The sequence below is a fragment of the Micromys minutus genome (assembly GCF_963924665.1).
Source record: "Micromys minutus genome assembly, chromosome: 13".
Lineage (NCBI taxonomy): Eukaryota > Metazoa > Chordata > Mammalia > Rodentia > Muridae > Micromys > Micromys minutus.
In genome coordinates this window covers 55,893,812-55,909,844 of record NC_137982.1, presented here as the reverse complement: position 1 = coordinate 55,909,844, position 16,033 = coordinate 55,893,812, and the positions used below count along the sequence as shown (strand labels likewise).

Sequence of the window (16,033 nt, the reverse complement as noted above, 5' to 3'; positions counted from 1 at the left end):
CCGTTCATAGATCTAAAACTTGCCGAGTGCTGACCGAGGAGCTAAGGGGGTTAGTTATCTTTTCACCTCTGAGGAACCCGGGCCTCAGAGTCTCATTGATCTGGCCTAGGCCATATACCTTCCATAGTGGCAGGGAAGGCATTCAAGGCCAGTAGCCTGGCCTCATGACCTGCACTTGCAGCTACAGGTAAGAGCAGTGAGGTTACCTCCCAGCCCCTGCTTCCCCATGTGACCCAGACGAGCCTTCATCTTATGGGACCCAGGGTAGCTTCTAACTCACAGTCATCCCCCTGTCTTCCCGATGTCTGGATGACAGGTAAGGGCCACTACAGCCAGCCAGTAATGTGTTTTTTAAAACCAGCAGCAGACTTTTTAAATGTCTGCTATTGCAATTAATCAGGTCCCTAGACTCTAAGTAAATAAATTTGGCTCTGGGCCCGTCTCTCAGGGGAGGAGCCCCAGCAGGCTCTAAGGATGTGGCCCCCATCCCAGATGCAAAGAGACTGCCAGGCAATATTTTCCTATCAGTACAGAGTCAACTGTAAAAGTGTATTTCAGCTGGCAAAATGACTTCCCAGCAGGCAAAGCTTTGCTGAGAACAGCACCTCCTTCACAGAAAAACCCAAATTCCAGGCCCAGTTTTTCCCTCCCAAGTCAAACCCGGACCCCACGTGTTTGTTGCTGTTTTTCCTGCTGGTTTAACAGTTTTGGGTCCTGCTTTAGAAAGGAGTTTCCACTACTCTATGGGAGGACAAATCATTTCTAAACAGATATACGAGTGCTTCCAAGGGATTTGTGCACCGTGAAAAACAACCCTTCTCCACTCTGACATTGCAGAATGTCAGCTCCGCATGGGGAAGCCCTTGTAACGGTTGGCACTACTCGAAGTTAAATTTGGCTGCCTGCTTCCTTGCACGGGAGTGAAAACTCATATGGATAATGATGGGATGACTTTGAAGGTCTCTTTCAGTTTCTACTTCTCTCACATGCTGAGCTTCATGGTGGACAGAGTTGAAAGGCCAGTTCCTGAGCCCGAACAACAAAACTGTTCATACATAAAAATTCAGGCAGCTCTCCTTAGCATGGGCTCTACATCTGTGGACACTAGCAAGCATAGATCAAAGATCTTTGAGGAAGCAATTATACTTGCCTCAAAGAACAGGCTTTCTTTCCTTCTTATACCCTAAACAATACAGCAGAACAACTATTTGCACAAAACGTACACTTATTAGGCCTTCATTATAAGTTGTCTCGGGAGGGTCTAATGCAGGCAGAGCAATGGGCATAGTTTATAGAGAAACTGTGGTTTTATATAAAGGGCTTGAGTCTTACATAAAATGGGTTTTGGTGTCTACAGGGCTTCTAGAATCAACCTTTTGGGAATACTGAGAGATGACTAAGAATAATTAAGCTAAGAATAAATAAAACGAAGGGGGGTGTAGCTCAGTTTAGACTGTTTTCTTAGTATACATGAGACCCTAGTTTCTCATGCCTAACCCAGAACAAAACCAGACATGGAGGTACATACCTGTAATCTGAGCATTTGGGAGACTGAGACAGGAGGATCCTGAGTTCAAAGTCATTCTCAGCTACGTATTGACTTTGAGACCAGGCTGAACTACAGGAGAATAACAAAGCAAAAGGAACAGCCAATATGTACCTTTAAAGCACTAGGATGCAGAGGTATGCATGTCTCTGTGAGCTATGAGTCATCTTGGTCTACATGGTGAGCTCCAGGCCAACCAGGACAGGCTAGGTTTATATAGTGAGACCCTGTTTTAATAATAATAGTTGTCACCACCACCACCACCATCATCATCATCGTCATGAAACAAAGGTGAACTAATTAGAACCCAGGGTGTGGATAGATTCCAGCCAAGGACACTTGTGTGATTGAGAACAAGTCTTCTCCTCTCTATAGAATTGTTTTCACTTCTGTAAAATGGGCTGTGGAGCCTTTGTAAACTCTGAGAGCCTAAGTTAACACACATAGGTGTCTAGGGCCATGGCCAGGGAAGGGCTTTGGAAGCTGGGGCTGCTGAAGTGAGCACTGTTATTTATAGCCCTGTCACATTGGGACAGAACTTCAACCCTGCCCCAGAGAAGCACTTCTGACAAATGATTTATTACAGCAATTGACGTTTGTACTTACTCATCCTTTATCTGTTCCTGCTAATGGCACAAGGGAACACGGATAAAGCATCTCAGTACTGTCAGGTCTCAGAATGGCTCAGTTTGGTCCAGTGTAGAAATGTTCTGTCTGGTCACAGAACAGGTATCTCTATGAAGGTCTCAGTAAGAAAGCACCCAAGGAACCAACCTGGGAGCTGAGGCAGATGGGAAGGGAGCCGTTACCACCCTAGATTTGTGGTCACTGTGCAAGGAATGAGTGTCTAGATTTAAGGGAGGTTCCCTGGCATGCACAGCACACAGGCACAAACAGGCACAAACAGGCACAGCCACTAGCAAAACCAAGATGGGACTGGGGAGCAGTAAGCAGAACAAATATTCACCTTTTCTCCTGCTTCACTCCTGATCCCTGGCCAGTACCTCTCATCAACCAAACGTCCAGAAACCAGAAAGAGAACATTCCTCAAAGAGCAGAGACTCACTCTGGAGGCAAGAGAGGAGTGCTCCCCAGCAGCCTCCTGCCGGTGTCTGGCATCGATAGCCTTTCTAGGTAGACCTGGTAGTGATGTCTCTCATCCCTGACAGCTCCATCCCTGTCTCCTCTCTTCCTCTCCCCCTTCTCAGATCAGCACTGGTGACCGTGTGAACACTCTCTCCTCTGATACTTTAGCATCGTCAAGTCAGAGTCTTTCCTTGACAGCTGAGGTGCTGTTGGAAGCACCTGCTTAACAAGCTTCTTACCTCCTGGGACTGCAAAGTTTGTTTTTCTAACTTAGGGAATTAGTAGACTGCATTTGAGTAGCCTGAGTTCAGATCTCAACCGTGCCTCTTTCCTGAGAGGCACAGCAACCTTTGTTTACAGAGAGAGTTGCATAGTGAGAGCCTGTACCAAAGGGAAGGGAAAAATAAAACAGGACACACACACACACATGCCCTAATGAATCTATTTAGTGTTGCTCTTACTACATACATGTTTAGGAATGACAACTTAGGATTGGACCACAGAGAACTAAATCCTGGAGGACACTGATTCTTCCTCTTTCAGCAGCCATTGAACTATTGATTACCTGTGCCTCTTCATCTAGGAGTGAGGCCTTGTGAAATGTCCTTCACTGACATGACACGTCAGCTGATGTCATCATGCAGGTCGTGTGTAGACAACTGTATTGTTGTGATTTGTGGATACAGCCTCTCAATTTGTCTATGAAGCACTATCTAACAGCAGGAGGTCCTCTGGCTCTTACAGTCTTTCCACCACCACCATCACCACCACCACCACCACCGCCATGGTGTTCTCTGAGCCTTAGGTGTACAAAATGGTTGTGTTGTAGATGCTTTAGTTGGGGCTGGGCATCCCAGTCAGTCATCCTCTGACTTCAGACTACTTGTGACTTTCTATAATGGTCCTCATCTGCTGCAAAAAGAAAATGCTTTGCGGAGAGGTGAGAGCTCTTATCTTTAAGTACGAGGATTAGTATTTAGAACACAGTTAGAAATTATACCAGCTGAGGAAAGTGGCAGTAGTGGGTGCTTCTCTAAAATGTGTGGCCTCGCTAGCTCTGGGTAGCTTTACAGTATTAGGCATGATTTCCTTCCTTTTCAGCAGGCCTTAAGTCCAATTAGACAGCCGTTGGTTACCACCGAGCTGTAAGTGCCACTGTTGCACTCTTAGTGATAGCCATTGGTTACCACCGAGCTGTAAGTGCCACTGTTGCACTCTTAGGGATATCTTGCTATGCTGGTCATTATTGTGATTCCTACACATTACATCTGGGTGGATCCTTTCTTCTTTGGCAGCTTGTATAACCTTCAGATACCATGAGAACAAGTCCTCAGGAAGGAAGCTTGGGGTCACGTCCAGATGAATTATTCAGAGTCCTGTGCCCTAAGTGCACTAGGGTCTTACGTTCACTTTCTAGTGTCTGCACACTAGAAGACACTAAGGGCAATGACAAGAGCCTCTTGGGCTCTCCTGACCTGCAACTCAGAGTGAGGTTTCTCAGACCTGACACTGGTATTTGTATTAGATGTCTTTTGTGGGAAGCATTATCACTCCATTTAACATATTTATTAATGTCATATATTTTTAAGTAAGCTTAAATGTGTTTCCCTACAGCTTTTAAAAACATCCATACTGTTATTTATGTCTTTTATGAGTACTCAGTCTGCATGTACACCTGCATGACAGAAGAGGGCACCAGATCCCATTATAGATGGTCTTCAGGGGCTGGAGAGGTGGCTCAGCAGTTAAGAGCACTGACTGTTCTCCCAGAGGTCCTGAGTTCAAATCGCAGCAACCACATGGTGGCTCACAACCATCTGTAATGAGATCCTGTGCCCTCTTCTGGTGTGTGAAGACAGCTACAGTGTACTTATGTATAATAAATAAATATTTAAATGGCCATGAGCCATCCTATGGGTGCTGGGGATTGAACTCGGAAACTCTGAAAGAACAGCTGGTGCTCTTAACCGCTGAGCCATCTCCCCAGCCCCATCCTTAATGTTATCTATCTCTTTCTCCCTCTCTTGACTCTGCTGAAGTATTTCCTTTCTTCTCCCAACCCTAATGTATCCCCTTTACCACAAACGCTGCTGACTCCACTTTACAGATGGGGAAACTGATATGCAGATAGACGGGGCAGCTTCGGGTAGGGGGAGGAGCTGAGCTTGTGTATATGTCCCGCATACATTATGCCCTCCATCCTCCCCATATGTCCCCCACCAGTGGCATCTACCTTTCTACCGAGCCAGCTGCCGGATCTCAATGTTTTCTGTTTGAGAGAGGAAACAGCATGTTGTTACCACCATCCCAGTTCCATCTGCCAAATCAGGAGAATCTGGAGAAGCCCAGCCAGCAGAAGGACGCCCAGAGGCTAGCACTGAGAAAGTTAATCTTTGCCAGGTTAGAAATCGGAGACATCAATTCATTTTCCAGGAAGTGTTTCCTCGGTCCTTCACCGTGATCTCACACAGATGGTTAGCTAGGCCTCGTAGCCCACAGTCCAAGTGGCAGGGTCCAGGTTCTGTAGTAGAGGGCCAGGACAAGTGGGTCAGGGGCATTTCACAACTATAGCTCTCTGCACTGACAAGCCTGTTCTCTGGGGCATAAGATGCCATTGTCTGTATTGTAAATACTCTGCTGTGGTCAAGCTACAAGGGTAAAGTCACTGAAAATGAAGTTGGGAAGGCTTATACACAGTTAGCTGTCCTACCTGGCCAGAGCAGGTAGATCCATCCACAGCCACGGTCAAGCCAAACTCTCAGCTTCTCCAAGTCGCCATGTCCTTTCCCATGAGAGCCTGCTGTTCTCTTAGCCAGGAATGCCGCCTTCACCTCTCACCCATCTCTCCCGGCTCAGTGTATTGCCGGAGCTTTGCCTGAAGCTGGGTCTAGGCCAAGAGCCTTTGCTGCCCATTCTCTTAGAGTGGTGTTCCTTGGCTTCCCCTTTTCACTGTCCTGTTTTTGGATGGTGTTATTGATTGATACATCTAACAGTGTCTGTGGTGCCTAGCACAGAGTAGGTACCCTAAGCATTTCCTGACCATTGAAAAGATGACAGGATGTCTGAACTTGGGCCCTAATGAATAAATGAGCATTCACAGGGTGGAGAGGAAAAGGGTGGTGAACAGCACAAGCCAAAGCTCCAAAGTCTGTGGAGCATATTCAGGACCTGCAGGAAGGCAAGCGTGTGCTATGACAGGGAGGGTGTGTTTGGTGGAAACAGAGCTGTTCATGTTGGCAGGCCGGTACTCAAGGTGGCAGTGAGTGTCCTTGTCATCAACCTCACTTCCTAGCCAAGAAATTCAAAACTAGAGGCATCAGAATAGGCTGGACCAGAGGTCAGCCTTCCCCTTTTCAGATGAAGAGTTTGGGGTCCTAGGCTAGCCCTACTCAGTGATACCAGGTACCCAGACACTAGCAGATGCGGTAGATCCATTTAGCTTCCGAACTGAAAGAACTGACCTAAGGCATGACCTAAGAGAAACCGGGGAGGAGAAAAGAATGACTCTGGCTATCCTGGGTTATTTTCTGTTACCAATAACAATGCTGTAGCTGGGTAAGGACAAAGAAAAGAGGTTTATTTTAACTCCTGATTTGGAGCCAAGATAGAGGGGACATATCTGGAGATGGTCTTCTGGCTGGCGGAGTCCTGAGACAGCACAGGGTACCCCAGTGACAGTCGGGTGGCATGGTAGCGTTCCAGAGACCCACTGGACTGGCTGTTAAAGCACACCCACCCTTCTTGTTTTGTTTGTTTGTTTGTTTTGAGATGGGGGGTCTCTTTATACAGCTCTGGCTTTTCTAGAACTCACGATGTAGACCAGGCTAGCCTGAGACTTTTCAGCTGTGTTTATTTTACGTTTATTAGTACTTTGCCTGTACACTTAATGGACACCATGTGAGAGCCTGGTACCTATGGAGGTCAGAAGAGGGACTCACAGCTCATGGAACTGGAGTGACAGAGTCATGAGCCACCATGCAGGTGCTGGGAACCAAACCTGGGTTCACTGAATGAGCAGCAAGTACTATTAACTGCTGAGCCAGCATATCCACTCTTGTTACAACTTCATTAATCACAGGAACAGAGATTCATGAGGGTAGGGCCTAATCATCTCTTAAAGGTCCTGTCAATACTACTTCTTAATGCGTTGCCATGGAGATTCAGTTCCAGCATGCTTTGCAGGGGAGGCAAGCCAACAGTGTGGACTCTGGGTGGACTGGATCTGAATTCCAGCTTCACTCTCCCTGTTATTGGCTGTTATGGCTTAGAGACTTTTAAAGACTTAGTTATTTGTATGACTATACTGTAGCTCTCTTCAGACACACCATAAGATGGTTGTGAGCCAACATGTAGTTGTTGGGAACTGAACTCAGGACCTCTGGAAGATCAGTCAGTGCACTAACCGCTGAGCCATCTCTCCAGCCTGTAAATAGTATTCTTTATCATGACCTTAAGATAAGAAACTTGACTCTTAACTCATTCTCTCCACAGCTTCTTCCCACCCACATTTTTCAGTAAAGGTAAAAGTCTCAGAGAGGACGAATGATGTGCTCAGGGACAAAAATGCTAGTTTAAGAAGAGCCAAGTGGAACTCTCAACTCTTGGACCTTTTCAGAGAGCTTATTCCTAGGAATGACCCCTTTGATCTAGTCCTTGTCAACTCCAGCTCCTCCTTTGTCCTTTGGGTGTAACAGTCCGGTAAGAAACAGTCTTCTCATCTCATCTGTACCGTGGTGGCTCCGTGAGGTTGGCGAGCTCCGCGCAGTCATTCTGGGCTCTAGCTGCTGCCATCTTGATCCAGTCTCCTCCAGGACAGCCTCATTTGTCTATCCTGGTAAGGCTCACTGCGCTGAACCAGGTAACAAGCCCCACCTCCGTCCACATTCCATTTTAAGAGCCAATGATGGACCAACTAGGTGTGAGGGACTGGGAAATAAGGTCCAAGTGTGCCTCAAGAGAGAAGATACCGCAAGTTCTTATGACTCGAGCCATCTCCCGTCACAGGGATGTGACAGCTTCTGCGATCTCTGTTGGCGTCCCTTGAGCAGGGTCTGGACTGTAGGACTGCGCTCATCTACAGCCTAGACCCTCCTCTCTAAGCTATACGATTCCTCCCTCCCAGCAAGAAGAGAAGCCTTCCCTGCCAAGCCTCCTTGAGGGTGGGTGGCTGGTGAGACAAAGATCTTACACGCTCATTGCCTCTTGGAAGGCAGGTGCTGGAAGAAAACCAAGCCCGCTCTGATTTCCCTCCCTGTTCCCTTCACATTCCTTCCCAGGATAAATTTAACCAGGGGAGCCTAGGGTGCCAACTTCTTGTGTTCTCTGAGTCCATGTCAGAGCATTTGTCATGGATGCAGACATCGGCTGGTCATGAAGGCTGCAGGACCACAGGCCTGACCCCTGCCCTGCCTCAAATATCTGTGATTAATCCCGATTCCCTGTGCCCAGTTGCCATGAGTACATCTGTGTGACAAGGGTCTTGAATTCTCCAGTGCTATGAGACGGTAGGATTTAGAAGGGTTCTGAGATCTTGCACCAGGGTGCCTGTATCCTTAACAGCTAGCGAAAGACAGATGGTTCAGAGATTTCAAGTTTGTGCCGCGGAGTCATAGAATCAAAAGTCATCAGATTCAAGCAAGTCACCTGCTCTTCTCTCTCCAGACCTATAAAATGGGTCAACAATAGTGCATTACTCATGAGGTTAACTGAGGTACTCTGCATCTGTTTCTGGGGCTTTCTATTTAGTGGCTGCTTAGATGGTCATGGTCTGTTCAGACCCTCAAGCCACCCTGAAAGCCACAGGTTTCTAAAATCTTCCCATTTCAAACACTTCCTTTTCTAACTTCTTTGAGATCTCCGTGGAGGTTTTCTTGGGGAACCAGGTTCTTGTCTCATCGTGGATATAAAAACAGTCTCCTTCCTGCCGCCCACTTCGTCTGCTGTGAACAGGAAATCATTCTGCTTTGCCTTACCTCTGTAGCACTGACCCACCGTTACCCAGTGGGAGACATGACCTAACGGAGTTACCCAGAGTTAAAGATGATCTTGTTCCTCATACGCTTCCTTCCAGCCCAGTGGCTCCACCCTGTTCAGCATCCCTACTGGGCCACTTGCATTTTTCCCTTGGGCCTCACTCTCTGGTGAAGTTTCCCGCCCTCCCTCACATGGCCCCTTCCACTGCGAAGCCCACCGGGATCACCAGTACATCAGTCACCGCTGAGAATATCTCCACTGGATGATTCCCAGCCTTACTCAGCGGGTTTGGTGCACACGCCTTGCCCAGGCACAGGCCGGGCCAGATATGCTACCCGAGCTTTCCTTCACTACCTGCTTCCTGATCATGACAAACACGCATGGGCCCAAGCTTCCTCCTCTGCAAAACGGGCAGTTGGGATAGGTATCCTCAAGGGAACACGGGCAGCCTTAACAGGGTAATTACACGAATACTGCACAGGGGTACACGTGGAACAAGGGGAGCCTAGTGAAGGACCCCAAGGTTGGCAGCCTGTGGGAGCTGTTGTTCTCGGGCTGTCAAGGCAATCAGAGGGAGAAAGGCACAGAATCTAGATGAAGCCGAAACTGTTCTGTAAGCCATTGGTCTGCGTGGAGAGCTAAGCAGACTGCACACCCCATCCGCCCGTTCTGTGCTCCTGCTGATACTTCCTGTTGGATGAACCCGACTAAAAGCTAAGCAGACGGCTTGACAGAAACAGCAAGAGACAGGCGCCCCCGGCAGGGAGCGGGGCAGAGAAAGTGTCCAGTAGACAGAATCGCTGCCCGAGGCTGTCAGCAGAGCTTCAGTGGGCCCTGAGTCCCCCTATTATAGACACAGAAGCTGACACCTTGAGGACCAAGAAGCATTAAAGGTCATACTGTGTGCAGGTGATGACTATAGGATCCAGACTCGTTTCTGCCTGATTCCAGAGTTCAGAGGTCAGGCAGAGCAGTGGCTGACATTTCTCCATGCCCTTCCTTCCGTACCTCCCATCCCCCAGATCTGGGCTGCTTGGGCTGCCCGCTTTCTTCTTCCATCCCTGGGACAGAGGTGTCCCCTTCCCCACTGCACACATCCAGGAACTGAGTTCTCAGACCCCTGTTACCAGCAGGCAGAGGCCTAGGGATCTGAGCTGACTGGGAAGACTCGGAGAGCTTTGGCTGTACACTTGAACTTTCTGGACTCTGGATGGCCAGTTGTTTGTTTTTGCCATTGTTTGTACAGTTTTGCTTTGATCGTGTTTGTTTGTTGGCCGTCTGGCCTCCCCTACCCCTCTCTGCAACAGGGTTTCTTTGTGTAGCCTTCACCATCCTGAGACTAGCTCTGTAGACAGGCTGGCCTGGAGCTCACGGAGGCCCATCTGTCTCCTGACATCAGGCAGCCATTTCACGGTAGTGGGACTTTGCCCAGGAGATCGTACTGTGGCGGTGTTAGTGCCTGGCCATGGCGCTGGCCTGTGGCGGTAGAACTGCACAGGGAAAGCACACTGGGTTTAGAGTTCAGATGTCCAGCGCAATTCCAGCCCCAAGTCCAGCACTCAGGAGCTGCAAAGCCACAGGAAATTCCCTTCCCTGCCTCAGGCATCTGCAAATGGCACAAGCTCCCTGCTTCCGTGCAAGGACCTCCTGAGTCCGCGGGAAACATGAAACATAAAAATCTTGGGGAGAGAGGTTTCCGTCCCCCTCACTCAAGATTTAAAAAGCCACATGTTTTTACAATCCCAGTGCTGGAAGGTAGAGATAGGGGTTTCCAGGGTCTCTTTAAACATTCGGTCGAGCCAATTGATGAGCTCCGGGTTTAGTGAGAAACACTGAGAAGATAACAGTGCAGAATAATCACTGAAGACATCTGAGGCTGACCTCAAGCTATACACATGCATAGGCCATGACATCCACACCCACAGTTACCTACATGTATACATACATGTAACACGCCACACACACACATGTGCACACACACAAGCCATGTAGGGAAATTACTTTAAAAGGAGAGTCTTAGAGGTGGGCCTTCTGGGTCTGAGGAAGGAAGAGGGGGCACAAAAGGAAAAACTGGCTCTTCTTTATAGAGAGGCGGAAAGGAGAGGAGGCAGATTCCAGCATAAAACACTGATGACCTTAGGATGATAGATAAGGAGCCCAGTGGGTGTGTCATCTGTTGATTTTAAACTGAGATTGTCTGGTGTTTTCAGTTTAGTGTGACTCAGGAGGGCAGGAGAGAAAGGACTTAGCAGGACGAATGGGCAAAGGACTGAGCTCCAGGGGAGCGGCAGTACCCTAGCACGGCTCCCCTCTGAGGGCCTTTACCAGCAGCTGACTGAGACAGATGCAGACAGCTAACTGTTGGACTGAGGTTGGGGACCCCTATGGAAGAGTTATTAGAAGGACTGCAAAAGCTGAAGAGGATGGTATCCCAATAGGAAGAACAACAGTATCAACTAACCCGGACCCATCAGAGCTCCCAGAAGCTAAGCTGCCAACCAAAGAGCACACGTGCACTGGTCTGTGGCCCCTGCTACATATGTAGCTGAGGACTGTCTTGTCTGGCGTCTGTAGAAAATTGATGTCCCCAGGAAGGGGGGTGTTAGTGGAGTGAGGTGGGATTGGGTGGGCAGCTGAGGTAGCACCCTCTCATTAGCAAAAAGGAGGGGGCGTGGGGTTAAGAACTCCAGGAGGGGGGATCAGGAAGGGTGGCAATATTTGAAATGTAAAATAATTAATAAAAGGGGGGAAATGGAGAGTCTAAATTCTCACCAACAAAGATTCTGTACAGTCCGGCACGTCCAGGAATCTCTTGTTGGAATCTCTGCGTTATCAGTCCAGGAAGAACTACGGCAGGCACCTTACCAACGTTTATAATGACTGTGGAACTCTAAAGAACCCTGAGAGTTCAGGCAGGAGGGATCCATTTTCACCTCTGGCCTCCAGGTTTGCCAAATACTACAAGATGGAGAATGGCAGCGAGTACCGCACGCTCCTGAAGGCCTTCGGCATCCGCTTTGATGTGCTGGTGTACGGGAACGTGAGTCCTGGGACCCATCGGTGAGGGGGCAGGAAAAAGCTTCCCAGGCCTGCACTTGGAAATCTGTACAGGCTCTCTGCGGACGAGGGTCTTCCACTGGCCAACTGGCCACACCCCCACCAGCTTCCTATTCTGTGTAGGGTGGAACCCTTTGACCCACTAGAACCCCTCAAGGGAACCCCAGCCCTCAGCCCTCCCCACTGTGCCCTGTCCACCATATGCCTCGGTCTCTGTACACACAGGCTGGCAAGTTCAACATCATCCCCACCATCATCAGCTCAGTGGCCGCCTTCACTTCAGTAGGAGTGGTAAGTTCATCAGTGTTCCCAGGCTCTCTGAGGGCAGCGGGGGGGGGGGGGGGGCCGAGCCCGGCACACTGCTACTGAGCAGCTCAGCTAAGCCCTCCCGCTGGCCTTCAGTACCTGCCAAGTAGCCCTGGTCTGGGCATTTCTCAGCATCACCTCCCAAGGCTCGTGGCCTCCAGAGATTGCCTTTCCGTTTCCAGGTAATTCCATATATATACACACACACACATATATACATATATGGATGAGACTCAGCCCCCACATGCCCCTCCCCCAGTGCTTCAGGCAAGAGCTAGGCAGTGAAGAGGCCGTCTGAGCCCGGCCCTGCCCCTCTTCCTCTAGGGTACTGTTCTCTGTGACATCATCCTGCTCAATTTCCTCAAGGGAGCTGATCACTACAAAGCCAGGAAGTTTGAGGAGGTGAGTTGGGGAAGAGGCTGAAAAGCTGAGGAAGCAGGACAGGGAGGGCTGCTGGACCTTGGGGACTCAATGGCCTACTGTCCAGGATACCCAGAAGCTTAGTGGGCCTCTTTGTATATGGGGTCCGAGAAAGGGTTCAACTAAGAATGAAGCTGGGATTGGGGACTGATTGTAGCCCCGGGGTCTGGCCCTTCTTTAGCACACAAAGCCATGGGCTTTGTTGGGAAGTGTGTCCCCGGGGGTCACTGTTATCAACATGTCCACTCCTGGGGCAGAACAGATCCTGCCCCGAGATGACCTGGGTTACAGTTTGCCCTGGGAGTGCATGCAGAATTCTAGGTTCCCAGAGACTTGTTTTACCTCCCTAATGACCAGGCAACCCCACCCCACCCCCACTGCTGATCCTGTCAAATGGGTCACACTGGGAGTTCCTGCCCAGTGCCAGACATGACAGTACCAACCCTTCTGCTTGCAGGTGACTGAGACAACACTGAAGGGTACTGCCTCAACCAACCCAGTGTTCGCCAGTGACCAGGCCACTGTGGAGAAGCAGTCCACAGACTCAGGGGCCTATTCCATTGGTCACTAGAGCCTCTTCCCAGGGTCCCACGCTCACCCAGGGCTGCAGAATTTTCAATGGGCCACTCTAAGTAGACAGGGGTGAGGGGAGAAGAGGGGCCCCTATTTCTGCTGTTCACCCCAAAGACCTCATCCCGGTATCTAGACCCTGTTCAGCAGACAGGCACTGCTTCCCACTCAGACCTGAATCTTGCCTTTACCCCTTGCATGCCTCCCATCTGCTTCCCCAGATCCCAGGACGGCAGCATCCGTCCCTTTCCCAAGGATGGAGAAATGGTAGCTAAGGTTACGCCCATGGGGCCTACCACGTGCCAGGCACGTCCGTACACGTTATCTCTTTTCACCCTTAAAATAGTTCTATAGGGTAGATTTCTAAGTAGATTTTTGTTTTTAAGAGAAAGGCCCAGGAAGACAGAGTCATTTGCCACAGGCCATGTAGCTAGGAATGAGTTACACCCAGTCCTAACCCTTTTGCCCACATCCACAATGGAAGAATGAACTCTCTAGGTATCTACCCTTCTCTGTCAGTTGTCTTTCCCTGCCTTCCTATGATGCCCAGCAGTGAGCTTTCTCAGGAGTGCAGGCCCTACTTTAGGGGAGTCCAAGGAAACGCAATGTAAACTCATTTCTGACGTGGCCAAGTCCAGCTTCAGAAGGAAATAGGTGTGACTATCGATGGATTTGTCCTTGCCTTACCCCATATCTCAAGGTCAGTCTGAGGAATAGACCTTTGTTCTCCAATGAGGTTCTCACACATTTACTGGACCCTCACTCCAATATCTAGACAGAAGACACACACATACATGACCAACAAGAATTTCTAAACCTAGCACCATGCCCCAGGACATCAGCTCTGCTGGTTTTAGCATTGTTGGGAAAGCCACAGTTAGGGGCTGGGGATGTAGTTGAATGCATAGAGCGTATGTCTAGCATGTTAGTCCTAGGGCCAACTTGCAGCACTTCATAAACCAGGCGTCGTGGCACACACGTATAATCCCAGCACTTAGATGGTAGACATGGAGAATCAAAAGTTCAAGTTCATCCTTGGCAACACAGTAAGTTTGAACCCAGCCTGGGACCCATGAACTGTTTTTTAAAAAGTGGGGAGACCCAGTGAGATCCAGTACCCTGTGAGCATTCAGCCAGGGCAGCCAGGCCTGTTTTCACAGGACCCTAACAGGTGATCAGTTACAAGATAAAGGAGCCTCAGAAACCCTCTTGCTTACAGATCATTAGCCCCGAGGAAAAAATAAAAAACTTGAGCTTGCCTTGAGCCATTTGTGAGGGACCAAGAGGGGCCAATGTGTCCTGTGTGTTATGAGCCAAAGACAAGTCCACAGTTCTCTCCAGAGCACAGATGTCCCATCTCCTTTCTGAGGTTTTAAAGAAAACAAGAGATGCAGAGGAGGCTCTAAATTGTAGAGGGAAAAGCTCAAGGACAGATCAAGGTTTAGGAAGCAGCTTGAGAGGCTCTTTTGGTTTGATTTGTTTGGTTGTTTGGTTGTTTGGTTGGTTGGCTGGCTGGCTGGCTGGTTAGTTGGTTGGTTGGTTGGCTGGCTGGCTGGCTGGCTGGTTAGTTGGTTGGTTGGTTGGCTGGCTGACTGGCTGGCTGGCTGACTGGTTAGTTGGCTGGCTGGTTGGCTGGCTGGCTGACTGGTTAGTTGGCTGGCTGGTTGGCTGGCTGGCTGACTGGCTGGCTGGTTAGTTGGTTGGTTGGTTGGCTGGCTGGCTGGCTGGCTGGTTAGTTGGTTGGTTGGTTGGCTGGCTGGCTGACTGGCTGGCTGGTTAGTTGGTTGGTTGGCTGGCTGGCTGGCTGGTTAATTGGTTGGTTGGTTGGTTGGCTGGCTGGCTGGCTGGCTGGCTGGTTAGTTGGTTGGTTGGTTGGCTGACTGACTGGCTGGCTGGTTAGTTGGTTGGTTGGTTGGCTGGCTGGCTGGCTGGCTGGTTAGTTGGTTGGTTGGCTGGCTGACTGACTGGCTGGCTGGTTAGTTGGTTGGTTGGTTGGCTGGCTGGCTGGCTGGCTGGCTGGCTGGCTGGCTGGCTGGCTGGTTAGTTGGTTGGTTGGCTGGCTGGCTGGCTGGTTAATTGGTTGGTTGGCTGGCTGGCTGGCTGGCTGGCTGGTTAGTTGGTTGGTTAGTTGGTTGGCTGGCTGGCTGGCTGGCTGGCTGGCTGGCTGGCTGACTGACTGGCTGGCTGGTTAGTTGGTTGGTTGGTTGGCTGACTGGCTGGCTGGTTAGTTGGTTGGTTGGTTGGTTGGCTGGCTGGCTGGCTGGCTGGCTGGCTGGCTGGCTGGTTTGTTGGTTGGTTTTGATGAAAAGACTTTCCTATGTATTCCTGACTGGCCTCAATGTACAGATCTCCTCCCTCAACTCAACTCTTCCCCAGTACTGGGCTTTGCAGGCAAGTGCCATCATACAGCTGGGGGCATCTCTTTTAAAAGAATATATAATTAGGTATCAGAAAAGTCCGTGCAAATGAGTGGGCCTGAGGTATACATTTAATTAGTATCAGGGCCAGTCTGCCTCTTAAACATGGGCACGATGCTGAGAACTTAGCAGAGATGAGCATGTATGTGGACAGAGGGCTGGCCCCTCACCAGAAGGTACAGAGAGATGTGGGGGAGGGAGAGTCTAGGATGACTGCAGGAGAGCTCACATAGACCCAACCTCAATGATCCCTGCCCTAGCGGGAGAAGGGCTGAGTCCTCCCACCAGCTCCATCAATCCTTCCTTCCCTCTACTTGCTCACAGCTCCATCATTATGTGTGATGGGGTGTTGTCTCTCTAACACCAGTGTCAAGTCCTGGGTAGTATCCAGAGACCTGGCCAGGCGTCATCTCCCCAGCAGAGACATCAGCAAAGGAAAGAGCACAGCCTCCGAGAAGTTTACAGCCCCACTTGGACAGAGACTGAGTTCACCAGGATGCTCCTGGAAGAAGATGGAGACACTGTGTCCTAAGAGGATCCCATACCCCAGACTAGAGTAATTCTCCCCCACATGCCTAAGTCTCTTCTGGGTCTTCAGTAAGTGTGTAACACTCCATGCTGTATTCCCCTTGTCCAAACCACGCCCACTTCTATGTAT

General features: G+C 49.7%; 1 protein-coding gene across 1 annotated transcript in view; it reads left to right on the top strand.

Annotated features, from left to right (window-relative positions):
• The window catches only part of P2RX3 (purinergic receptor P2X 3), a gene marked incomplete at its 5' end in the record, with an annotated part of 33,775 nt that extends 20,806 nt beyond the window's left edge, over positions 1-12,969 (top strand). Inside the window, 4 exons of the mRNA XM_080928156.1 lie at positions 11,552-11,645; positions 11,888-11,953; positions 12,293-12,370; positions 12,846-12,969. Coding sequence (XP_080784282.1) covers positions 11,552-11,645; positions 11,888-11,953; positions 12,293-12,370; positions 12,846-12,959 — 352 coding nt within the window. The 3' untranslated portion in view covers positions 12,960-12,969. The remainder of the gene's footprint in view (positions 1-11,551; positions 11,646-11,887; positions 11,954-12,292; positions 12,371-12,845) is intronic.
• Positions 12,970-16,033: the final 3,064 nt, after the last annotated feature.